This window comes from Magallana gigas, chromosome 1 (genome assembly GCF_963853765.1).
Source record: "Magallana gigas chromosome 1, xbMagGiga1.1, whole genome shotgun sequence".
Classification (NCBI taxonomy): Eukaryota; Metazoa; Mollusca; class Bivalvia; order Ostreida; family Ostreidae; genus Magallana; species Magallana gigas.
In genome coordinates this window covers 9,964,948-9,983,506 of record NC_088853.1, presented here as the reverse complement: position 1 = coordinate 9,983,506, position 18,559 = coordinate 9,964,948, and the positions used below count along the sequence as shown (strand labels likewise).

The 18,559-nt window shown below is 29.9% G+C and overlaps 1 protein-coding gene and 1 long non-coding RNA gene across 2 annotated transcripts; both read left to right on the top strand.

Annotated features, from left to right (window-relative positions):
- The first annotated feature begins 26 nt into the window (after nucleotides 1–26).
- Nucleotides 27–1,567, top strand: LOC136274839 (uncharacterized). Its single transcript, XR_010713264.1, has 3 exons — nucleotides 27–241; nucleotides 1,155–1,266; nucleotides 1,476–1,567. It is a non-coding gene; the product is annotated as an uncharacterized lncRNA (long non-coding RNA).
- A 1,229-nt stretch (nucleotides 1,568–2,796) lies between these two features.
- LOC105321769 (receptor-type tyrosine-protein phosphatase mu) lies at nucleotides 2,797–15,444 on the top strand. Its single transcript, XM_066082438.1, has 16 exons — nucleotides 2,797–2,994; nucleotides 4,239–4,326; nucleotides 4,426–4,499; nucleotides 4,592–4,628; nucleotides 4,721–4,818; nucleotides 5,034–5,162; nucleotides 8,447–8,595; nucleotides 8,885–9,020; nucleotides 10,786–10,944; nucleotides 11,124–11,217; nucleotides 11,398–11,468; nucleotides 12,063–12,197; nucleotides 12,308–12,427; nucleotides 12,904–13,052; nucleotides 13,753–13,888; nucleotides 14,534–15,444. Exons 1-16 carry the CDS (start codon nucleotides 2,935–2,937, stop codon nucleotides 14,603–14,605), a joined length of 1,707 nt encoding a protein of 568 aa, XP_065938510.1. The 5' UTR covers nucleotides 2,797–2,934; the 3' UTR covers nucleotides 14,606–15,444.
- The last annotated feature ends 3,115 nt before the right edge of the window (nucleotides 15,445–18,559 follow it).

Here is an 18,559-nt window from a genome sequence, read left to right as displayed (position 1 = left end):
TTTATGGACGAATATTGTAATAGCTGTAAGAAATATACATGATCATTTTACAATGATATTTTACACATTCGCTTTTTTTTTATACTAAATCTTAATGTTTTGTGGATTATAGCTTGCAAAGCCGGATGGTATGGACAAAACTGTACTGTTCAATGTCCTCCAAATTGCAATGGGACATGTGAACCTATAGATGGGACATGTGTTGATTGTAAAGAAGGTTCTAAAAATTACTGCTCCATAGGTAATTATCGATATACTTTGAAAAATCTCTTTCTGTACATATTTATTTATAGGAATGAAAATGCATGATTTTATCCTATTGATAACCTTACTCTTAGTCTAACATTTTTTTTCTTTTAAATCAGTGTGTTATATAGCGTTTTTTTTTCTCTTTTAAGCTGTGTTTTTATCACTTGTATAGCTCTCTTTAAAATAATAACTTATTTAGAGTCAAGTAATCTTCTGTTAAATTGCATTTAATATTGTTTTTTATAGCTTTGAATTTGAATTTAAATGCAGATAATAATTAAGATCACAAGCAAATAACATAAATACGTACAAACTAACAATTAAAAATCGGAGGGAAAATACTAGAAATGTTGATGATGGTTGTGGTATATATGCTTTTAATTGATATCTATGTTCTGATATAAAACGTTGCTAAAAACATTGCTAACTTATGCAATTTGGATGATAGTAAGTCAAATAAAATACTGTTTTTTGTAATCTAATTTTGTCCAACAATACCATGCATCGTTGTCTATTACGAGTATCATTATTTTTTGTAATCATTTAATATAAAAAAATTATTACCAAAAATATAATCTAAACTATTTTGTCAAATGTTAAGTATCAACAAGCGCGATTCTATTTCTAAAGAGGATTTATCAGTATCATTGACAAGCATGAATATGTTCTAGGTGTAATAAGTATTAATACTTAATTAGCATACGTAGAAAAAGTATACGGATATCGTTATACTGTATTGCTATATATTAAGTACGTAAAAAAGATCTACTCTACAGTTTCATGAACTTATCATGTACTTGTTTACATTTATACAATAATATAGAATGATCAAGTTAAATGATAAGTTATCTTAGCATAATGCAAGTAATGAAATACTTGTCAAATATTTTTATTGATTGTTACAGAGCCAACTCGTTCACCTGAAAAGTTGTCGAAGAATCTACCTTTAACTGTTGTAGGAATAGTTGGTGCATTTGTGGTCCTTATAGTCGGAGTTATTTTATTTTTTATTTTACGGTACATTATCACATATTGTTTTAACATTGACATTTATATTTTTATTTTAAAATTAATTTGCTTTATGTTCAATAAACTTGTGAAAGCAAAAAAAAAAAAAAAAAAATAATAAAAAAAAGAGAAAGAAAGAAAAAAACAAAACAAAACAAAAATCAGAAAATTATTGTTCGTTTTGAAAGTTTCTTACATTAATCATGTTATAATCATAGTCTCAAAAGAAAAACAAAGGGAATGAACAAAAGGGAATCAATAAAAATGGAAATGAAGCCTCATATAGGAATTAAAAATCGTCAAACAATTGGTAAGTATTAATATTATTCTAATCTACGCGGGTATGATAAGGCAACTAACAGCGATCAAATTCCTCTGATCGATATGACGTCACAATAAGCAGCATGATGTCATATTTCACTCAGAAACATGTCGATTTTAACTTTATCTCTGGTTTAAATTATAAAAACTACAGACATAAAATATCACTAAAAACTCTTCTAGCTGAATATATCTTTGATTTCTCTCTATTACGTATAATTATCATTGATGACGTCACAAGCATGTTTAATAGAGAAGATCATGTCGGGAGACAAATCATCGGAATGCAGTGTAAACAATGCCGAAATAAGACTTATTTAATACAGATACCTAAGATTTAGATGAGTGTCAGTTAGGATATAATCAGGATAATACAGGCATGGATATTTTGTTTAATCAGCGAGTGTTATAAGGTAAGCAGATCGACATTTATATGGCTTGACCAGCCTTTCCTCTGTCAGTGTGTACAGAAAAAGGCAAAAGTGTAACACTACCCCGGATATTATGAAAGATGACTTTGTTAAATATCAACGGTGTATGACCTAAACTACTTGAAAAGTGCTGCTAGAATCCTGTGAATTATTGTTTTAAATGAAATATACGTAATATTTTCAATGAAATTATAGAAGTTGAGAGGGTTTCCGATAAATATTTACAATATTTATTTTATGCGATTAACAATAGGATTCTAGCAGTAATACTAATAAACCTGAACTAATTGACGATCGAATTATTGTAACAAACAGACAAATGAACTTCGGGGTAGTGTTACACTTTTTGATTTTTTGTTAAGGTAAAAAATTGATCTATTTATAACTGTCACGTGATACCATGGCACGGCAGCTTCAAAGATCGAGTCGATTCCGAAGTAGAAAAATAATATCTTGGTGAACACGTTCACTTGGTATTAATATAACACACTGTTTTCATAAAAATAAACAGTTTTCAAATAGATCATAATTTTGACGGTCATTAAGCTAAAAGTTGCCTTAACCTACCCGCGTAAAATTTATTTTTTAAATGTCTTAATCTATCCATTGGTCAATGTACATCTCTCTCTCTCTCTCTCTCTCTCTCTCTCTCTCTCTCTCTCTCTCTCTCTCTCTCTTATCGGCATTTTTATCTGCTTATCTTTTATATATATTTGGTTTTATTTACAACATTTTTTTGCAGAAGAGGAGTTTGATATTGATATTCTAGTAGACGAAATATCTCATTTTTTCTCAACTTCATTATACCACAGATCACAAATTTCTAGATGACAAGGCAAATGACGATGCTAACTCCACATATGCTTTGCCAGAAAAAACCAAGAGGGGTCCTCCAACCAACAAAAACATTTCCGTCCGGAATATTATGGCACAAATTTCAAACATGTCTGCGAACGAAAATGCTGGCTTTAAAAATGAATATCATGTACGATTGACTTTGTTAAATGAAAAAGAACAAATGCGCATAAGTTACAGTGCTGCTATCGTGAAAGTTGACAAAACTATCCTATCCTATCCTATATCCTGTATCCTGCATCCTATCCTGCAAATGAGCTCTATCCTATCCTATCCTATCCTATCCCATACCTTCAAATTATAGGAATGCAAGTTAAATGAAACGAAATTTAAGAATTAAATAATTTTATCAATTAATGTAGTACTCAAAATGAATAATTAAATCTTAAAACCGAATTTTCTTAGAGCGGGGTAACTTACTTACCTGTGCTACGGTGAAATTAAATCGTTCGCGGGATGGACAAAATAACGTAAACAAACAGGTAAGCGATTCGATTTTTTATTTTATTATATTTATGCATGAAAAACAGATAAATAACTTCGATGCACTTATTGAAGAACTGTTAAGTCACATATTTTTATCAAATTATTTTCTTATCATATATAACTGAGCGCAATTATCATTATTCGAGCGATTCGTTCGGCGATAAATGTAAACACGATCTGGAAATAAATAATTCCTTTGGGTAGTTTATATCGTTTATAGTTAAACCACTCGGAGTTATTTTTAAATTATGAATTCTTAAGCATATATCGCTAGCTAACATTTATTAATTCGATATATTCAGGTTAATATCGGACAGAAATATCCGTCCCTGTTATTTGGCATCGAAGAAATTATATAAAACGTGAAGCGATGTCTGTTTCTTGTAAACATGTTTATCTTTTAAAATGCCGAAATAATCGATTATAAATTCAAGCTTTTATTACTTTTCAGACTTTAAATGAAGTAAATACAGAAATATTATATTTCTGACGTTTTCAAATGTTGCATCGAATTCTCGCAGTAACTCCGTACTTGCGTACGAATTGACAAATATGTAGCGCCGTCATTTTAGCGCACATAAATGTTATGCACCGCGTTCTTGATATAATAATCATTCTTAAATGGTTTAACGTGTAAAACTTATTAAATTGACATTGAAAATACATTGTTAAGCCAATTTTCGTTTCGCAAAATAACTCTGAAATTTATACTCGAATCTGATTGGCTACAGGATGCAGGATAGGATAGGATAGGATAGGATAGAACTTAACTTTAATATTTCTATCATGTATCGTGCATCCTGCATCCTATCCTATCCTATCCTTGTCAACTTTCAGGATAGCAGCACTGTAATCAATTATACATTCAACTAAATATATTATTGATAGGATATTCCTCGCGGAGAGCTTCATCCATGCACAGAGGCGAAGAAACCTGAAAATAAAGCTAAAAATAGATACACCACTATTTATCCGTGTATGTATTATACCATAACTCACACACATAGCAATGCATCAATATTTTAGAATAGTATTAAAGCAACATAACATTGTTTTTAATAAGCTATATTTGTAGATGACCACTCGCGTATTATTCTTAAACCAGTGGCTTTAGATAGAAGCGATTATATTAATGGAAATTACATTGAGGCAAGTATTCATTTTTTTATATGACATATGATATATTGCATTTGTCTCAAATAAAAAAACACACAAGTTCTTCTTTTTTAATTTATTCAAAGGATACACGAGGAAGGCGACTTTACATTGCCACACAGGGTAAACTTTACATTTACTTATGATTAATCATTTTCATTAAATTTCAAAATTGTGTTATTCTTTGTGGTTTCTATTGGCAATTTTATCATTAGGCCCAAAGCCAAAAACAATTGCAGATTTCTGGACGATGATTTGGCAAGAGGAGGTGTGCAATATAGTTTGTCTGACAAACCTTACGGAAGGAACAAAGGTTGGGGTGTATTTAAGTGACAATGAATATTCTAATATCTTCATTTTATACACACTTTACTATAGTATTAAAAGAATTTGATAATTCATTTTATTGAAATGAAATATTATGATGGAAAATAGATAAACTTGTTTCTAAAGCTAACATAAAAAGTGATTTTTATGACTATTATCACGTTCTACTTGTTATGTGAACTATGATCATTTTTTAAAAAGAACAAGTGTGCCCAATATTGGCCAGATATCAACGACAAACTACAGGGAGGGACACTAACAGTCAGACATCTGGAGGAGAAAACCTACGCTGAATACATCATCAGGCGATTCAAGATACACCACAAAACTGTAAATATTATTTAAAAGCCATATTTTCATATCGTGTGTTGCAGATGAGTTTTGAAAAATACTCTTTCAAAACTCATCTTCAACACACAATGTTTTTTTTGTTTAACGAACATAACATTTCTAACAAAGTTGATTGCAAAGTTAAACAAGAATATCAGCTTATCTACTGAATATATATCACCACAATTACAAATTTATCAGATACATATTTTATAAACTTACTTACTTTCTTTAAGCTTGTAACTAGTTTCTTACTCACGACGATACTTCTCACATGTGACGAAAACAATGTTTTTCAACTAATTACGTGTTTAGGACAACATTCTTAAAAATCTGCCACATTATTCATAAATTCGATGGAATTTTGTCATTTGAAGTTGATTATTGTATTCTGTTACTTTTATATGATCGATATAAACCCTAGGACAATCCCCCGTGGTTTGTTCATGCGCAACCTGAATCGGGATGCGAAGTGAATTGACGTAAAAATTTTCAAATCCGAAACGCCCATTTCATCGGAAGTCCGCCAATCGTATTAATCTCTGTTTAAAAGAAGGGTTCTCGTATTTTCAGTCTTTGCTTAAGTATCTTGAATATATTTAAAAAAAAAAAAGCCCTATAACTAATACGTTTTCAACGAAACTTAATGTGAATCTTATGTCATAATTACGATTAAAAAATATCACTGTTGATTTATGTGCATGTCTTATAACCCTTAGAAACAAACGTATACGCTACTTCGAACAAAAATATTATCGATGAATATATCATACAATGTAAAAAAAATGTATACATATGAATTTCAAGTGCCATATTCCTTAGCTAAATCTATATGTGCGAGCAAGAGTGATTGTACTCCATATAAGAATGGGTAAGAGACGTATAATCAGATAAGCTGTTTTTTCTTTGTTCTAAACGAAAAACAAGATACCATATTGACGCAAGCGTCATATGGGCCGCATAAAATATAATTGTATGAATCATTGGTCGTTTACATAAAAACTCACCACAAAGAAGAAAATAAGAGTTGGTTGTACTAGTTTTTATGGAAAATTTTAATATACTTTCAGCAACTTGTTTTGAAGTTTAACATTCTACTATTATCATAAAGAATCGAGTTCGTTACTATAAGCATTTCTAACGGTAACTGTATGACCATTGCAATAGTATAAAGTAATGGAAAACACATTGACTTGTACATTACTCTAATACAAAGTTCAACTCATCATTTTTCTCTTGGAGATTATGTATTTCAAACTTTTGGTTTTTTTGTTGCATTGTATTGAATGAAAACTTAATGCTTTAGTTTTATGATTTCAAGGGACCACATGATAAAATAAAAATGGGATATAATTTTCCAGTCAATTTCAATTTTCATTTCTGTCATATTTGTGCGTAAATAATTGATATGGATGTCATTTGATGATATTTTCTACCACATTTTACATGGAAATATAATAAATACAAACACAAAGTCATTTTATTTGACACGGCACAAAGAAATTCAAATAAACGTTTATATAAAATTTAATGACATTCAGATCTTCAGTATTTTAGGTTTCTAGTATGCCCTGCATAGGAATCCAAATGCATTGTATTGTAAGTATGAAGAACTCCAAAATTTTCCGAATAGATTATAGTCTCGATAAAAACGTGCCAAACACGGCAATCTACTAAGTATGACCTATCTTTCATTTACGAGTAAAACCAAAAAATATGTGATATTTATTTAAATTCATAACAGATATTTCTACATGCAAATTTACTTTTCATTCATAAGAACAAGCATAATATTAAAAAAGGACTATCCTGCAGAAACGCAGTAACAATATTTTAATGTATATCAAATAACGGACCGCCTACCGGCGGTCCGTAATAACAATTTGCATCAAACTAAGAATTATTAGATTGCGTTTTTTGTTAATGGCGCTTAAAAGGATGTTCCATGCACAAACCATTATAATGAGTGTAGTGTGTGCACAACAGTTAAAAGCCTTTTTATATATAGCTATTCAGTAAATAATGAAATTACCTGTAAAATAAATGAAAAACGTTGTATTGTCTAATTCTTATTTTAGAAGCTAAAATACATTTCTTTCGTTGTGATTTAGTAATGATAAACAGATTAGAAGTCAAACAGTATAACTGAGTGCAGTGATTTACAAATTATCAGCACAAATTTTGATTTGAGTCCAGATGATCCATCGTACATTTTCTGCTATTCGAAATGTCTACTTCCTACATTTGTAAATAAGTTTCCTGAATTGAATATAAAAGAAAGCAGAAACGTTCAATTCCGTATGAAATTAGTGACGTCACAATGACTACCGCTTACTGATTGCTGGTTGCATTTTATCGCTTTAATATGCAAAGATCACAATAAACATATATATGGAGGATTTTCTTTTTGAAACTAATCAGCGTTTTTTATTCTATCAACGAAAAAAAGATTAATATTAAAAGTATTAAGAAAACTATTGCTCAGGTAAGCAAAATGGTCCTCAATCTTAGTTTTTGTCTGTTGTATTTAGTGCTAAGTATCTCTTTATATTACCTATCTATAAATCACAAGTCTTAAAAAAAATATTTTTATATTTACTTTTTATGTATCTTTATTACAAATTACGTATAAAATGTGCTACACTCACATTTTGCACAATGATATTTATCAGAATCAAAGAAGGAATACATGTAATAATAAGATATTAACATTGATATGAAATTAGGATTTCAGAATTCTTTAGTGTTCAGTATTTTTAAACAATCTACCAGTATTGTTAACGGTTATCTTGACCTATTAACCTAAGGAGTACGTTGAATTAAACTTTTATTTTTACACAAAACTCATATACAATATTACTTCGAAATTAAAGTCATGTTGAAAAAGCAGATTTCTGAATTTATCTTCTTTTAGTTAAAATGGTGCCTTTCCCTTTAATGTATAATTGCAAAAAAATCATGATTATATGTGAATATGAACAAGAAAGAAACATAAAATGAAAACATGGGGTTAATCCCTTGTTCAGTGTTTTCAAAAGTGACTCATTAGTAACTTTTAAAAATAACTGAATTATATAACTATGCCATTCATTCTGCTTTCCATATATTTCAGATAGCATTCGAATCAGTTGACTAAATTGCACCTTCATCATTCGCCTGCTAAAATGTACATCAAAATAAAAGCAATTATCAACATAGTCTTTATGATAAAAATATGATTTCCCACAAAATCTAATGGATTTTTAATCTTTAACTATTCAAAGTTATATTTATCATGACTCTAGACAAGATCAGACCGTCATGTTACGATGTTCCATTACACCACATGGTCGGATCATGGAGTGGCCGATCCCCTCAGTCTGGTCGTTTTTCATCGTCACGTGATCAGAGCAACAGCTAATTCTGCTGGAAAGTACACCGTTGTACACTGCAGGTATACGCCGCGTGACCATTTCAAATGAATCAAAGGCATGCGATATTTGGAAAACAAAAGAATAATCTATTGAATACAATTTAAACTACTTGAACATAAATTAATTTAACGGTAATAATATTGATCAAAATGCCCTGAATAAAAAAAATTGTATTTTATACTTGCAATAGTTGTTAAAAGCCAATGATTTTAAGATTACTTTATAACAAAGAAATACAATTTGTAACATTTCTATTTAAAAATTTTGTTTTAAATTTCAAATACCAAGTTGCTTTAATTTGATTTTTAGTGCGGGAGTTGGTAGAACTGGTACGTATATTGCTTTAGACGCCCTCTACCGCGACGGGGAGAGAACTGGTAAAATCAACGTACCTATGTACGTCAGGACCATGAGGAAGGACCGGATGAACATGATTCAAGGAGATGTAGGGTTTTGTTTAATTTAGATGTTCCCAAACATGTTGCAATTTTACCTTTTTTTTAAGTGTCAGAGAAACCAACAAATGTTCAAATTTTAAAAAAATATATCACACTTTTGTTCTTTGTGTTACACCTACCTATGCATTGTTATATACCGGAAGGCACTACAATACATTCATTCTCTCGTTGCGGCTGCTAGATTCATCATTGATATTTTGTTTATTAATGATGAACTTTAAACTAATTTCTAGAAAAACTCATTTGAATTACAGAGTATCTATAGTAATATTAGAAAAACATTTAAATTGTAATTGAAAACGTTCTCTACTGGGAAGTGGAGAGGACAGGTAAAGTCAAGGTACCGATATACAAAACAATAGAGGATAATCGTGGTTCAAAGAGTTGTGGGATTATGTATAGCTACACCTTATTCAAAAGTCAAAAATCTCTTTCGAATTTTAGAGGAATCTGATTGCACTGTCGAAAAATTTCGAAATATATGATCTGTATTTTTATGATAGTCAGTGATTAATGATCATGAATAATGCTACTCGAAATATAACAAGTTAACGAATCTATGCTTTTTAAAAAAATCATTGTGTTTAAATATATTCCCATAATCGCCTATGTTATTTTTTAACTGTATTTTATTTTTGGTTAGTGGTATTCAATCTTTTACACGTTTCTATCGAAAAGATTCAAATATAAATAAATGATAAATGATTTCATTATGTAGTACAATATTACTAATTTTCCTTCAACTTTAGGTCTGATATTTTATTGTAACTAGGTTTTGAAGCAAAATAGTAGCTAGAAGTTGGGAATAATTTTTTCCTCTTAGTTTTCTACTCAATAGTCTTATTCAAAATAAGTTTAAATGCGCAGTTTTAACGTGTTTATTTTGCGCTACAAGCGGAAGAAAACGAGGCTTTGTTACATAACATTTCCGTGGATATAATGTCCTTATTGAAAAGATGTTAATCAATCGTTTTCAGAATGTACAAAATACTTCCTATCATTAGTAATACAAATGCATGTTATGTAAAATGCATGTTGCTCTAGTCCTTTTAATTGGATGATGATACACATATTATAAAACTTGTTTGAAATCACGGAAATGACCTCCGACTTTAAGAAAACAAATATTTATTATCAAAAGCTTCCTATTGCCTTTGTTTATTTAAGATTAAAATAAGATCCTCTAGTGCCCAATTGATTAAATTGCCTTGTAAACAGTTTTCACAATACATGTGTAGATGTAATGAGGAAATATCCGCACAAATAAATGTCCAATGGAATTAATTTCATTAAATATATTTTATTCTCGTTAATCATAACAACTGTTTTTTTTTAATGATATTTATTTATTTTTTGAATCATTAAATTGAGTAGACCAAAGCATTCTTTAAGAACCTAATCCAACTAACCTTGCATTAAAAGATGAATTTCACGGGAAGGATAGGTGATCTTTCCGGGATTGAATTGCTTTAAAAGCCGTTTTTATACATGACAAATATATCTTGAATAGTGTAAACGAAGTGTTAGTCGCCATCTTTTAAATAATGTGATTTATTGTTGTCTCTAGATCAGTCGAGCAAATTTTCTCTAACGATTTTCTCTAAAGATATTTTATCAAGTTTAATAAATTTTATTTATTCGACTTATTATTATGATTATCAATATCAGTAATTTATGATTTATTATTTTGCTTTTTTTTTTACTACGTTTTAACAAATAAAATATGTTTCTCAAACCAAAATATTCTTTCAGGAGCAGTATAAATTGCTATACCTTGCACTGAAGGATGCCTTTCACGGCCGAAGCAAATGTTTGGACACAGAGAAGTTTTTGGGCGAATACCAAGAACAGACTTGTTATACGAATTGTGGAGATCTATCACAAAAGAAGTCATTATCTTCTGACCTCGAGGTTATCAAATTGTGATTTATATTGTCAGCAAAAAATGCTCTCTAGATATATAACTTTGAAATTTGATAAGCAAATCTCGATTTAAACATATTCGTTATGATTGAAGTTATACATTTGGATCTAATGCAATGTGTTTTTTCTTCATTTTTTCTTATATGTTATTTATAAATATATTGTAGGAGTTACTGTCCTTGAGAAAGGAGTATACACAGCAAGATTACACTTCTGGTCGTGCACAAATATCGGCTAACTACACACAAAGTGTATTACCAGGTAACATACTATTTCTATATATACGCCTGTGAAGGTTGTAATTATTTCATATAAGATTTTATACTAAAAAATTGCTTTCAATCTGATACACTGAATCTTTAATGATAATTAAAAAAAAATTAAATAACAACATATTATTAGATATATTTAACGATTCTTACGTTCCTACTTTAATTTCAGTTGAGGAGTTCATGTGTCATCTGTACTATATGAAGGGCTATAACACGTACTACAATGCTGTGCTTATTCAGGTTTTGGAGAAAAACACATAAATACATTGACTGTATATATAACCCTCTTTTCATGCCTTAGGGTAATTTTCTATAACAGCAGTCGCATGGAGACCATGTGTATTCCATACACATTTAGTACAACATGCACCTAACATTATTTCAAACGTTATTGTGCCGCCAGATCTTAATCAAAACTTGAAGTATTACTACAAAACGTTAAATCTGTATCGTGGTATTTATTATTTATACAAAAGCAGTTGGTAAGATAAATTTAATACATTTACACAAAAATTTATATTTGTAAGCACATTCCAAATGAGAATAGTGTTCAACTGATGAACAAATCATATTTTGTATAAGTGAAACTTAGGTGTCAGTTTGATGATGAATTAAAAGTTACTGCATTAAAATTTTAGGAGCATTGCATTGGCATTTCATTTGACCGTCCTCCTAAAATGATTACTGCTAATATACTTGAATATAACCATATTGAACCAAACAATAAACATCATTATTGTTTTCCTGTCATCATTTCTGAAAAAATATGTTGAGTTCCCAAACCCTAAAACAGACTTCAATGTTGCAAATGCTATATTTGTGTGTTTAATACAGTCATTCCTGGAGAAGGACTCCCTGATCAGCGCCCAGTATCCTCTACCAGACAACACCGAGGATTTTCTTAGACTGATCAAGGACTTTGACGCACGTGTTGTCGTCTTTTTGTGTCCACTTGAGGATATTGAATCGGTATGGGGGAAATGTTTAATCCATAAACTTATCTGCCTGTCTGTCTGGATGTGATGGTTTTTCTCTGTTTAATTATTTATTCTGTGTGTATTATTATTTTTTTTTGACAGACATCCAAATGGTTTCCACCAGAAAATCAACACAAATTCAATGGGATTTTCTACGTTAAAAATATGTCATCAACAAGAAGCCACAACGTCAAACTGACCAGATTGAACATACAACCAACGGTGTTATTTTCTTTTATTTAAATTCAAACGAAAATAAGATATCAAAAATAAATTAAAACCAACACATAACGACGAAATGCTTAGTAACTGTTTTTAATGCAATTATGATTTATGGATTGTTGCATTTTTAACTGCAAAAATACAATGCCTTTCGTTGAAACTGCAAAAGAACAATACATTTAAAATTTCACCTAATTAATCAGAGAATGGTTTAAGTTTGTTTTGTCAGAATCAATTGCCTTGGGCACATTTAGGTCAATTAGAATGTTTCAGACTTCTAAATGACTTCACCATGTTTTATTCGGTAGTTTTCTGATGATACTGTTGGATTCTAACGCATATATTTTTTTTACAGAAAAAACAGAGATAATCATCTAAAATTTTAACATTAGAATTTTTATCCAAAATTTGAAACTAACACTTCTATTTCTTTTCTTCTTTTTTTTTCAATTGTACATTCGATTTGTAATATTTAGGGTTTCAATGAAATGGATATCACTCTTCTGGAATGTCCGACTTGGGGTGAGAGACTGAAAAGGGGGGACAAAAGAGTACTTTTAGATGTAGTTAAGGCAGTAAAGACTGAAAAGTCTGACCAAAAGGGCCGAGTCCTCGTTCTGTCAAGGTAACGTAAACAATATCACATTAGTGTTTATTCCTTCTTTCTGTATCTACCTGTATTCAATGAATTGCCATTGTTTTCAAGAATAAGTACACTTTGGTATTATGCAAAATATTTTAATAAATACACTCTGGCATGTTAAAAAATAAAAATTGTAACAAAACCCGGCTTTACAGTTTGACATAATTTATGATAATCTAGAAATACCGGTAAAAAGTTTGACAAAATAAATGATAATTTAGAAATACCATGTAAGTATGACCATTCGCTTCTAAAATACAATTTCATTCAGATATCTTCTTTAATCACTCACTCTCTTGACCTAAAATATCAGTAACCAACTGTTTCCATCGAGGCAGGATCAATTTATAATGTGAAAATATAAAAAAAAACACCTTAAATTGCTTGATTGAGCACAAATTTTCACATTAAGTAAGTTATTTTTTTTAAGGTTCAATACATTAAAATGTAGATACGTTTAGTCAATTATTTCTTTAAATAAAATGCAAATGCACATGAAACGGCATGTATAATAAAACATTGACAGGTCATATCCATTACACTATGTTTAACAGAAAGAAATATATACAATATTAGCAGAAAAACTGTATACAAAACTTTAAAAAGTGTACAAAAGATATGCATATTCTTTAATTTAGAAATATATGTAAACTTAATATTTGTTTGTACATTTTGTTATTAGCGACGGAGCTACACGCTGTGGTCCATTCTTTGTTGTATACAACGTGTTAGAACAGATCTCCGTGGACAGAGAGGTGGACATCTTTACTGCTGTACGTCAGATCCAGATACGGAGACCAGAGTGTGTCTCCACTGTGGTATGTATTACAGTTATATTTGTAACTTGACTATATTTGAAATTGTTGATATTATAAAAAAAAAACCGATTTGATTTTATACTATTGGCATTCTCAACTTGTGCTAATGACGATTGTTTTTGGGAGTTGATTTTAATCAACTCTCCTATGCACTTACTCGGGCAAAGCGAAAGTGAAACAGTGTTTGGACCAAAGCACAAATCAATGCCTTAGACAACACTTAGTTCTTGAAAATAATCGATAAATTCGATGCTATACATTCTGAAGCATTGTTTTTCAAGAAAAATTATTTATTAATACCATGAAAATAGTAAGATTTTAAACTGTATAAACAGATTAGATATTTTTTAAAGTCGTATGTATTCCTATGCTAGATCAATGTAGTCTCGTTCAACCAGACGCTTGGCTGTCTCCGTTAATATCCGACAAAACAGAGTCTCTCTTGCTTGTCGAAGATAATCGGAGACAACCGCGCGTTTGGTTGAACAAGGCAAGAGTTCAATCTTGCCTGGATCCGTACAATTTCTCAGAAATATTTCGATTACTGATACTTCTTGTCATGCAAAATCACATATTTGATTTTGAATAAATGATAATCGATAAAATCAACTCCCGTCAGTACTTCAGTACTTTGATTTATCTTAGGACGAATACAAGCTTTGTCATGACGCCGTGGCTGAATATCTTCTGAATGACTGTGTTTATGGAAATTGTTAAAGAAACATAAAAACCCTTCAACAGATGCTTTCTGAACACTATATGTTCATTTTGAGTATGCAATTAGCTATAAGGAACTTGTGTGAATTTAGTTTATGTGCATTTGTGCTGATATAAAAATCATTTTGAATTTAAATATAATTTTATTGGATTGTTAAAAGATCATACTTGTTATTTGACGTTATTCCGATTAATTTTAATTTCTTTGTAAACTAATGAATAACCGAGTGTTTTATTTGTACCTATTAAAATTACTGTTTTTGCTTGTTTAAAAAAAACGATTTATCACCCATAGTTTTAAGTATAGTATTGCCCTACAAATGTATTGTTTTGTTGCTGGACACCAAAACCAACGTACTCAAATCACGTTCAAGAATGTTAAACATTATTTTAAAGATTCAATAAAACCGTCTTTTGATTTTAATTTGTTTAATATGAACATATCTATTGTTTGTTGTTTTATATTTTTTCGATTGTTATAGGTTTAAATTGTCTATAATGTCTTTTTTATATTTTGACATTAAAGGAACGGTGATTTTTATTCGTTCAATAATGGTGGTTATGGCCTTTAATATTTTTTACAATATCTTTTGTTAAATTTTTACTAAAATACATTTCATCTTTGAACTTAAGATTTCTTTGATTTTTTTTTATAGTGAACATAACTAATTTCAAAAGTATCATATTTACATCTAATATACTTTTATTTATTTTAATAATGTTGGTTATTGTGTGATGCATGTTAGCCAATATAAGCAACTAATATATTTTTGATGCTCATAACGAAATACGTGAACTTTCTTATGATTGTCTTTTTTGCAATAAATATGCTTATGATAAGCGTGTTGTTGTTTTTTTAAGTAGTAGTGCCAGAGTTTGTTTTCTTCGTTTTTACCCATGTAATTTATTTCAATTGTCCTGAAAAAAAAAACTGGTTGTCCCGAAACTTTGACACTATCGATTGTTCGTGTCGTTAGCCATTTTTAGTTTATATGTTTATATTGTTCTTGCTGACTTTATTCAAACCTAATGTATCCTTGATGCTGTTATAAAGGGCTTTAAATAAAAGTGTTTGGGTTTTGAAATCTCAAAAAGTTATCGATAATTTAGTGTGGTTTGAAGTTTAAATGTCAGGTAGGCTGTGAACAGAAGTACCTGCATTATCGCCTCACTTTTAACGAAATTTTGGGTGTTGAAAAACTCGGGTTGTCTTCCCTTTTATGGACATGACTCATCCAATTACCGATAATACATAAAGAAAATCGATGCAATCAATAGTGACGTTGTCTCATTTATTTTTTATTCATCGATGTAATTTTCATAATTAATGAGAGAAAGGGAGACTCTCTATATAATGCTGTCTTGCAGCGACTGATGAGCACTTTTAAAACGTAATATTATGTTGATTTGATCATGAATTGCTTAATTTTGGTAATATTTTAACACTAGTTACATAAAATCCGAAAATGGAAAACTATAATTTGGTTTGATACGAAATGTTTATTTGATCTATTGCTTTTTGTGACCCGGATGTTCTAAAAAAATGAGCTGCAATTAAAGATATGTGTTGGATTCCTAAAACCATACAATGAGTATTACTGAACTTAGAAGCAAATACAATTCCTCGGCGCTTTCTTACTTATGCGGAGATATTACACATGTCATTTTGTTTATTTTAGGCGAAACCTAAGGCAATTATATTTACATACCCCTCCCATTCCACACACATAACAACAAAGGGAAAGAATAAGTACTCTGCCTTTCCCTTCTTTGATTTTCATATTATAATTTTGCTTATAATTATCCCAATTGTAACAGTTAAATTGGCTCCTAGCTAGAACACAATTCTTTAAGCAGATTATATATGGTTATACTGTGGTTGTAGTTTCTTAACTAGATGCTAGGTGAACAAGATGTTAATACTAAAAGTTCTCAGGATCTATTACTTAATCAACTATTCTAATATTAACAAATGATTGAATACAGCCTGCCATGATCATAGTATGAAAAAAACCCGATTCTAATGATATTCAAATATTTGCAATACATTGGTTTATTTTTTTAAAATAATGATTTTATAATGAACGGATTGAGAAAATGCCCCCCCCCCCAATTAAAAAAAACCAAAAATTGATGTATAAAATGACAACAGAGAAAACACGGGATTACATATTTCTAGGTTTTGTCTAAGAGTTTGTTTAAGCCGATTTTAACAATAGGCTTTTGATTGTTATAAAATATATAATAAATACATAAATCTGTTTTTATGGACATGGTATTTGTAGTTTTTATATTGAGTCAACAGTTTGGCGTTCAATAAAATGCAATGCATTTCAAAAATAAAACTGCTTCACGATTTTTGTGTCCTCTCTCTCTCTCTCTCTCTCTCTCTCTCTCTCTCGCGGTTTTTTCATTCTTTTATTAATATGAGCTGCAATTTTCATATTGAATTTTTTTTAACGAAAATGTTATTTTCTACTAAAATGACAAAATATCATCGTTTTTAAATTTCTTTTGGCGAAATTTTTGTGAAAAAGGCAGTTAAGGAGCCTTATTTGGAGCAAAATTGAATTATTGTCGTCCTGTACAAAAATTGATTTGATATGTTTCTTAGAAGAAATATCTACTCTGACAAAAATTAATGATTTTGTTTAACCTTATTTATCATAAAAGTTTAAGATACATGCAGACTTAGCATATAAGCATGTTTTTAAAGCAAAATAAAAATCTAAACAATACAGCTAATATTGCTTTGATTATATATATATATATATATATATATATATATATATATATATATATATATATATATATATATATATATATATATATATATATATATATATCCTGGTTTTATATATTTACTTGTATTTAGTTCTCGCTACGACTTCCTGTTTTGTTTTTGTTTTTTGTTTAATGGCGGAAGAATTTGTTTGACCCTTAAATTCAGATATTTATTTTATTATATTTGTCCCGGAATATTTTCTTCAAGGATATTTACGTTTGTTTTATTTCATGTACGCTTTAATTATAAATCCTTGAACTGTCAAAAACATCTTTCCGTGACTGTCATAATTAATTTTGCCAATTTCCTTGTCATTTTCTTTTTTGCATTTCTACAAATCAATATAATTTTCAGTAATTTCATGTAAAGCTTACACATCAATAACTGATAATTGATGAAACTTGAAAATTATCGTTAAAGCAGCGAATATAAGTTAAGGAGGTTTGATACAAGTGATCATAAGAGTTATCTAAAATTTTAAGATATGAATTGTTCAGCTATAAACTATTATTAAGAAAAGAAAAAAATCCATAAAATGTTGTTCACCTTTTTAATTTGGCTACATATATAAAGAGCTTTTCTTCTAAACGAGATCATTGCCGTCTAAATATAAACAAGACCATTAAGTGTTCTTACAGTCGCGTCGGAAGCAAATTGAAAGTGGGGGGCTACACTAATCATCAGAAACTTGACAAGCAAAAACAAAAAACCTTATTCCCAAAATTATGAAAATCCTAATCCGTTGGAAGGGGTGGGGGGTGGGGGGGGGGGGTTGGGGGTAGTATATCTCTGACTCCAACAGCTCAATATTTAAAGGAAAATTAAACAACCATTATGTTTACTACGAGAAAAAGTGGAAGTGGGGGGCTGAACCCTCTATGATGCTATGTGCCTAACGGTTAAGTCTAACTTTGCAAAAAAAAGTGTGTGTGGGGGGGGGGGGGGGCTCAGCCCCCCTAGCCCCCTCCCCGCCCCGGTTCCGACGTCTATGTCTAAAATGAATCAATATTGAAATAAAAGTTCGTGTTTATTAATCTTTATTGTTTAGTGTTAAATCTATGTAAAATAAGTTATTCCAGAAAATGCATTAACAAAACTAATCGCATTAATATTAATCATTGTGCTAATTTGATTATTTTAAGAAAAGGGTCTTCTCGTTATCAAACATA

Bases quoted from the DNA above. Each gene is read 5' to 3' on its own strand.
- LOC105321769 (XM_066082438.1), top strand. From the start codon at position 2,935: ATGGCACAAATTTCAAACATGTCTGCGAACGAAAATGCTGGCTTTAAA. The intron at 2,995-4,238 runs GTACGATTGACT...TATTATTGATAG, and splicing joins GCTTTAAAAATGAATATCAT to GATATTCCTCGCGGAGAGCT. The intron at 12,428-12,903 runs GTGTTATTTTCT...TGTAATATTTAG, and splicing joins GATTGAACATACAACCAACG to GGTTTCAATGAAATGGATAT.